Raw genomic sequence first — 8,194 nt, forward strand, 5'->3', positions numbered from 1 at the left:
GACCCCAGCTCCCTCAGCCACTCCTCGTAAGACCTGTGCTCCAGACCCTTCACCAGCTTCGTTGCCCTTCTCTGGACCTGCTCCAGCACCTCAATGTCCTTCTTGTGGTGAGGGGTTCATAAAGAACATTCTACTGAAGTCAGGTTAAAGAAACAAGTGATCTACACACAGTATTAATAAACTTAGAAAAAGTTTGAAATCTTCATCATTCTTTACAACAAACTTATGTTCTTGTCTCCAGTACCTGAACAGTAGGCTTTCTGAAGTGCTCTATAGTAAAAAAAAAAAAGCTTGAAAGTGCACATTGTTCTCACAGCTAGCCATAAATGCAATGAGCATGTGGTTTTGTTGAAAACTACTGGTTCTATGGGGGGTGTGTGGAGGGGGACCTCCTCTCCACCAAAAAAAAGCTGCCCAAATCCCTTTGCATTTCAAGAGAAACTCAGATTTCATATGGTGGCTGATAGTAAGAGCACAAAGAAATTGTATTGCAATGTCTTTGCAGAATTAGACAGTGTAAAGGATGAGTCTTACGAAGCACCTTGTCCAGACCCATTTTATCCCCCAAAGCTGAAAGACATAACATGCTCATTTGTTTCTCTACAATGACAGAGTTCACAAACTGGAAAACATAACCGCCTTTAATCAACTTATCAAATACAGCTTATGCTTATGAAGACGAGCACAGTTATTTTAACACTATTCTGGGTCAGCTGCTCTTGTTACTTCGCAAAAAAAAATCTACCTTTTCTCTAGTTAACTATTCGCGTTATTATCTTAATCACAAAACACTATTACACTTGAGAGTCATATAGTCCAACAAAGAAAGGCTGTTCTTTCTCCATTTAGAGCCTGCAAAAAATAAAACAAAAAACAGACAGCATACCACAAGCAAACTGTCAGCTTGCTCGTAAAAGATCAAGAGCAAGTCTTGCGCCTCAACAAGTCTTTGAAGTGATGCCTCTTGGATTAGCTGAAATTCTGTGTAATAGGAGTTGTGTAATTGAGCGGAACTGAGGAAAAAAAATCATCTTTTGTGACATTGCCATGAAAAGATATTTGCGCTTTGCAAAGACTACAGATTTTTGGAATACAGCATTAAAAGTCTTAGAGAACTGTAAACACGATTAAATATTTCAAATAAACTCACAGCAATGTGTTCTACAGCAACCCAAATATCAAGAAGTTACAAACAGTACTCCACAATGGAATCTGTTATCATGTTGTACAAACTTTTGTTATTCTGTATCTTAATCTGTATTACAGTGACACATGTAAACAAACATTGTTTTCATACAGATTTTCACTATGTATTTGCCAACTCAAAATGCTTAAGTACTTTATGAAAAATCACGCTCTCTTCCTGCATAAACAAAAGTGTAGTGATAACTCGTTAGAGAGAGAGTCAATATACAAACCTACATTTTTACCCACAACATTTTGTAATTGATGAGAAAAACTGTTCTATTTGCTTTGTTGACTTGCCACATGCAGTTTCTGTTTTCCATAGAGAAATAGGAAAAATATCAGAATTAAAACGGAAGATGCAGCTCCAGAAATGACAGAAATGTCTGCAGGTGGTGTTCAGAATGAGATATGAGTAGATACAAATCTTGCAACATTTTGAAAGCTGACAGTCTAACCCTTTGGAATTTCTCATACCAGATCAAAAAAACTGCCACTGCACACCACATAATTTTCTGTTTTGAATATACCTTTGATATTTCTTTAATGTAACTGCCTAGCTACATACTTCAATTTCAAAGAAGCCCAAATCCCAAACTCAATATCCTTTATCCCAGTAACAGAGAGAACAACCCACAATTCAGGGGTTATACACATCCCTTAATGAATAAAAAAAAGCCAATAAGTACATTAATGACAGCAGTACAACCTGAACAAATAATATTTAAAGACAGGAAAAAGGAAAAAAAAATGTTTTGTACAACAGTACCCATAAAAATACTACCTAAGACAATTTTAAAACCAGAAAGTGGAATGATTGGAGACATCACCAGAATAGTGGCAAGACGGATGAGGAGGAAAAGGTTGCTGACTGGAGTAATTTCATTAAAAAGGTGTTAATTTTATCTTAAAGCCATAACTTCTCACACAGCTGTCACTTCAGAGTATTTAAATCTACTAAAATCAATGACAAAACCTCTCCAGGGAATAACAAAAACAGATAAAATATTTACCCCAGGCACAGCTGCAAAGAGATAAATAGCTATTATGTTAAGCATCTTAAAATATGTTTTCTTCTGTGTAGCTCAGGAACACAATAAAAATCACAACATAAAGTAGCTTTTTTTTTTTTCCATTGAGGAGGGAACTGACACACTAAACAATCTTGTGAATAACAGCAGCCTCAGTTAGTTTATAGAAGTGCATTATAAATAATTCCATTAGAGAAATACACATTAGAATACAGCTAGGTGGAAACAAATGGTAAGATAACACATGAAAGGATATTTGAAGACTTCAGTGGAGATCAAAAGTACTATTTAAAACCAAGAAGCTTGCCAAGTTAAAAGTATGACTGAAGTCTTGGGTCCTAGTCAGCATGTCTAACACATACTAAAGTATGTACTGCCTGCCTTACACTAACCCTATCAAGTATGTTAATTAACACCTTCCCAAATATGTGTAAGCAAATCCACTACTAATCCTCTCAGAACACTACCATAAATTCCAAACCCAGGAAATTATTTTTACAACACAACACTTACCTTGCCTTCCTTCTTTACTAATGAAGTTGGAGAGGAAGAAGCAATTACTCCTTAGAGGAGAAGAGGAATACCTGTTTCAGTCATTACTACCATGAGGGATTAGTGGACCTGGGACAATAACTAAACTGCCTCATTTATATCCCAGAAATTCTTTTAGCTTTACCCCTTTCTACATTGTTTCATAGGGACCTTCCACTAAAGTCAGATGCTGTAAAAATTTCAGTATTCCACAAAGATACTTTTTCAAAAACCTCACAAACATCTGCTCATCTCCTTATGATTATCAAGACTTTATATCTTAATTAACAAGTACCATTTTGAAATAAAAGCATTACTTGTCCTATTCTTCTACACACAGTTAATTGTAAAAATCAGAAAAAAACCATTGTCTTACACTGAAGTCACATTTCTCTAAACAGTCTGCTTCTAGTCTCTTATCCTATCAGAGATCATACAGAAACAACATAAAAAAAGATGTAAAAAAAAATTTGGGAACCACATTAATTAACGGGTCATAGCAAATGTACATTGTGGGACAAGTGAGAATTTAAAATTCCTACTTCATTTTCATATAGTCCTTTAATTGGATGGAGAGACAGGCAGCCTTAAATTTATGCAATCACTTTTGTAGAATTATCTCACTTTTATAGAATTATCCCAAAGAACTGAAAAAGGTATGAATAACACAATTCAAGAAAGCATACTTGGAAACAGTTACCTCAATATAATTACTACTTGAGAGTGTTAATAGAACTACTAAAGACTAACTACATCTAAATTCTTTGGTTCATAATTTCAAGAAATGAAACATAACTCAGTGTGAGATATTAATGCAAACAAAAGGCATGAGGACTTATCCTAGAATTTCTAGTTAACGTACATGACCAGTAAAATTATTTTTTCCCTTTCTAAGAAGCAGAGCCAGTGCAGTCTGCCTGTAGCTTGGAAAGTCAGAAATAAAGTTCCCTACAAAGTGTTCAGTAAGTCTTTAATGACTGTATTTACTCTTCAAGGTTAAAGTCTGTCTGGTAAGGCATACCTAAGATGACAACAAAAATTGCACCAACTAGACAACTTTTACTCAGTTTGCATTTTTAGAAAGCCTTTAAATAAATTTACTACAAAATATAGTAGAAAAGCAAAAGATAAAATTAGCATAGCTTCCATGTCTGCACAGATAACTAAATATAAGTCACAAAAATGGAAATCTCAGTAGATTTGCCATTTGAATTAATACTTTCCTACAGAAAAATCTGGCAACGTACTTGAGACATATTTACTACTAGTTAGAAATTCATACCTCTAATTCTATAAGTGCTGCAGTCACTGCATCTGTTGCAAGAGCACCAGCCTGTAGCTTTTCAATTGCCTGTAAAACAGAATTTTTAGTCGATGATTAGGAAATTATAATATTCTGTGACTAAGCTCTATGTTTTCCTAAATCCTGTACAAAACAAAATCCTCAACAAATCAGTTTAAGATGAAAGAGAACATAAAAAAAAGAGACACTGTAAATACTCAGTATGCACCAAGCAAGGGCAGATCTGAAGGCATGATTTTACTACTCGGACACTGAGACACTGCATTTACTAGCAGATACCTGCATGGTCAAATTAATAATAAAATAAAATCTTATACCTGGTGTCCTCAAACATTTAATGTGTCAGTCAAGAAGTTTCTAATTTTCTTTCCAAGATCCAACAAAAAACCCTAAAACCATATATGGCAATTGCCATGAAATTGAACAGAATCTACAAGTAGGCTCATCTAAAAGCCAACACACAAAACCAAATAATATAAGACAATGTTATCTTCAAATTATATACGCACACAAAAATTAACTTCTAGAGCCTAATATTATTCCTCAGATGCATACTGGACAAGACCTTACAGTCAGCTTCTCTCAGGGAACCCCAGAAAACAACTATGGCTGCATCTTCAGTTGTAAAACAAACCTGCGACACTTTGTTCTTCATACAAGTCATTTAAATTGGCTACTTAGCTTAAGGAACCAAACAGAATCTCAAATTAGACTTAAATTCAACAGCAAACAACCGTTTTCCACACATAACTAGATGGAAAGCGACTATCATCAGGGCTAATGCACAACTTTAACCAAGCTGGTTTTAAGTTTGGGTGATTTTTGAGGCTCCTCATTACAAAATTAGATTGGTATTAGGATTGAGCAACAGAACTGTAAAATGAAGTGATAATTATCAGAGGCCAGCTCTGAGACTCCTCTAAAAACCCTGCCAAGCTCTCCAGCTCCTTCTCCCTGGAGAAAGCAAAAGGCATTAAAAACTGGAGACAGGTCTTTCATATTCTCATTCAACACTTAGTAGACAGGATTTGCCAGTTCTAAAGCAAGTTCTTGGAGGAGATTAAAAAAAAATAATAATTTCAATGGAAATGAAAGTCTTGCCATTTCTCCCTCTCCGGCATTGGGAAGAGGGTTTTCATTTCTTGTTTTGTTTTTCCTATTTCTACCTCCCTTCCTATTAAGGAGTTCAAAGCTATCAAGAATAAAATAATTCCAGAAATCCCTGTATTCACAGAGTAATCTGGATGCTAGAATTTAAAATAAGTTCCAAAGAGAATGGACATTGATGAAAGAAAATTCCAGACACCATATTTAGCTCCAGAAATCCCAAAGCCTCAGGAACAGTGCAGGAAGCTGTAGGAATACTCTGTGTAGGCATCACTGCAATCTTCTCCAGTTCCTCCACTGTTCCCTTGCTGTCTGCTCTTGCCACCACTGATAAGAACGTTGCTCCACCTCACGGCCATGCACTCTATTGACTCTGTATCACATTAACTGTTGCTGCTTCGTTTTTCCTCTAGAAATGCACACAGCCTGAGCAGCTAAACCCAGATATGCCCATTAATATTGAAGTGGCAGCGCTACTGAATATATTTCTTGTAAAACCCACTACAAGACTGTGGAGCTGCTAAGACATACCTTCTGACAGGCTCTTTTGCACACATGCTTGTATTCTTTAGCTTTGGATTCAGAATGATAACCTGCACCTACAATTAAAGCAAAAGGAAAAGATATTATACTACCTGTCAAAGTACAGCTTATAGTTCACATAAAGATACATCACTTTAACGTAAAGGCAGATGTAGCCTTCCTTATTCTGGATTACATTGGCATTTCATTTTTGTATCAACGATTGACAATTTTATGCATTTCAACATTGATTCAAGTACACTCAGTAAAATATAGGATACAGAGCACATACACAGAAGCATATAGGTATAAATCTCAGTATCATACAATCTCTTCCTATAAACACTGTCCAAGAAATTCCAGTTTTGCTCATTCTTGAAGGATTTACAGCATAGCTTTTTTATTTATTGTTCATTATTGGGCAAAAACCTTGGTTTCAAGTTAAAACACCACTGATTTGCAAGTTTGCAATTACCATTCTGTTCACCTTCTCTTGTTTATGCTATATTTTTAGAGCTCACTACTCTTGCTTTAGAACCAGGAGAGTTCCTTGAAATAAAGATCATATAATTTTTTTAAATCTTTTTCTCATTTTCAGCCTTTATGTCTATCCCATTGCATCTAACCATTTTGCCCTGTTTCGTAGCCACTGCCCCCTACTTCCATACCTGAAAAATTTAACAATACCCACTATTTGACCAAGTGCAGCATCAGAAAAAGAACAGATGAGACTAGCACACTGATATTTAAATTCCACTTATTCTGTTTTCCCAGTTTTTGAACTGGAAAAATATGCTTGCATTTATCTCAACTTCCCTTTCCTCACCTTATAGAAATGCTACCTTGAAAAACTCTAATAAAATAAGCTTTAACACTACTAGTGAAAGAAAAAAAATTCTAAACAGAGTAAAGTAACCCAGTAAAGACCAATATATTGAATATTTCTGTTTGCTCTTTAAATATAATACCAGGGTCATAAAATATCACCCCAGAATAAGTTCTTTCAGCTTCAGGTTGTGTTTCTTTTTTTAACCTTATGGATTTTATAAACTAAGCAGCATGCTGGCTTTTCAAATATTTTGGGTGTCACCAGGCTACTTTGCTCACTTTCACCTCATGTCATCACACATATGCTAAAAACAAATATACAGCCAGATATAAGCATTGCTAATATTGTCAAGATTAATAGTATTTAAGAAAGAACTTATTAGAAAAGAATTTATGAGGAAGACACACATAACACATCATTTTTGTATCGCATCTGAGTAGATGACCTCTTCATCACACATGGAAAGAATAAATAGTAATTCATTTATGTATGAACAAGATAAAAAAAATGAGACGTGGTAGAAAACTTTCAAAAGGGTAAAGTGAAGTTCTGCAACAAATGGCGTAAGGAGGTTTCGAAAAGTCTTAACTAGACTGTCCCTATGGACAAGTTAGACAAGAAACTCTCAGTAATGAACAGCTACGTTTGATTCTTCTACAGGGTAAAGAAATAGACTGAAAGATCTCTTGTATTTTGTAGGTTTCCCAAGCTTAGCAGACAACTACAGAATTTGACATTTTATAACCATTCAAAATTTATGGATTTTGTTTGAGGTTTTCTTTGTCAAGGACAAAAAAAAAAACAAACAACCCCACAACATTCAGAACACCCAAAACCCTGCATTTTTATTAACAGTTTCCAAGATCCTTCAGTGAATGCAACTTTTAATCAAACTCTCCACTCTCTCACTTTGGATTTACATCCAAAGTTAATGTCAGTTCATTAACATACTAGCAGTCCAAAGCCAATATGAAATTTTAGTTGATATTTAGTTTGTATATGCATTATTTCCATTCCAGCTGCTATGCTTCTGCATCTTACCTGCATGGACAAGCACAAATCCCACTCGTTTCCCTCTTTGGGTTTGCTTTGTTTCGGGCTCTTTGACCACCACTTTTACAGCTGTAACCTGAGACGATTTGGAAGGTAACACTTCTACTGAGCTTATCCCCTTCTCCATGATCATACATTAGGATCACCATCTTCTACTGGAAAAGAGCATCCTTCCATTCAAAAATAAATGCCAGAGAGCAATCATCCTAAAACCAAATCACATGCATACATTAGATACTGATTTCAAGAGACAAATTTCATACAAATAACTTCAAAAAGAACCTTTGAAAGAGAGGTTTGGAACAAGGAGTATACCTCTTGAAAGAAGGGCTTCTAAGGTCTGACTCTTTCCTAGCTAACGGTATTAATAAGACTTAAAATACAAAGTCCACATTGCAAGTTGAAAGCAGCCTTTTCGTTATGACTTAACTTGAAGTTAATAATCTTTCCAGACATTGTAGGGGATTGTTGCCCACGACTGAGAGAAAGCTGCTTTCCATGGTCTCCTTTTGTTCAACACTACGACTTATTTCTCCATCCATCAGGCCTAACTAGTTTTTAATGGGATGATGCTCCACAGCCACAATCTTTACTTCTTAAAAGTGTCATTCCCTGCTTGCGTGGAAAGTCCTA

The 8,194-nt window shown here is 35.5% G+C and overlaps 1 protein-coding gene across 1 annotated transcript in view; it reads right to left on the reverse strand.

Annotated features, from left to right (window-relative positions):
• LOC104468199 (threonine aspartase 1-like) overlaps positions 1 to 7,694 on the reverse strand; it is a gene marked incomplete at its 3' end in the record, with an annotated part of 20,799 nt that extends 13,105 nt beyond the window's left edge. Inside the window, exons 1-3 of the mRNA XM_010082249.1 lie at positions 7,550 to 7,694; positions 5,689 to 5,756; positions 4,030 to 4,098 (exon numbers count right to left, since the gene is read on the reverse strand). Of these exons, the coding sequence (XP_010080551.1) occupies positions 4,030 to 4,098; positions 5,689 to 5,756; positions 7,550 to 7,694 (282 nt within the window). The remainder of the gene's footprint in view (positions 1 to 4,029; positions 4,099 to 5,688; positions 5,757 to 7,549) is intronic.
• Positions 7,695 to 8,194: the final 500 nt, after the last annotated feature.

Source organism: Pterocles gutturalis, unplaced genomic scaffold (genome assembly GCF_000699245.1).
Source record: "Pterocles gutturalis isolate BGI_N339 unplaced genomic scaffold, ASM69924v1 scaffold20679, whole genome shotgun sequence".
Classification (NCBI taxonomy): domain Eukaryota; kingdom Metazoa; phylum Chordata; class Aves; order Pterocliformes; family Pteroclidae; genus Pterocles; species Pterocles gutturalis.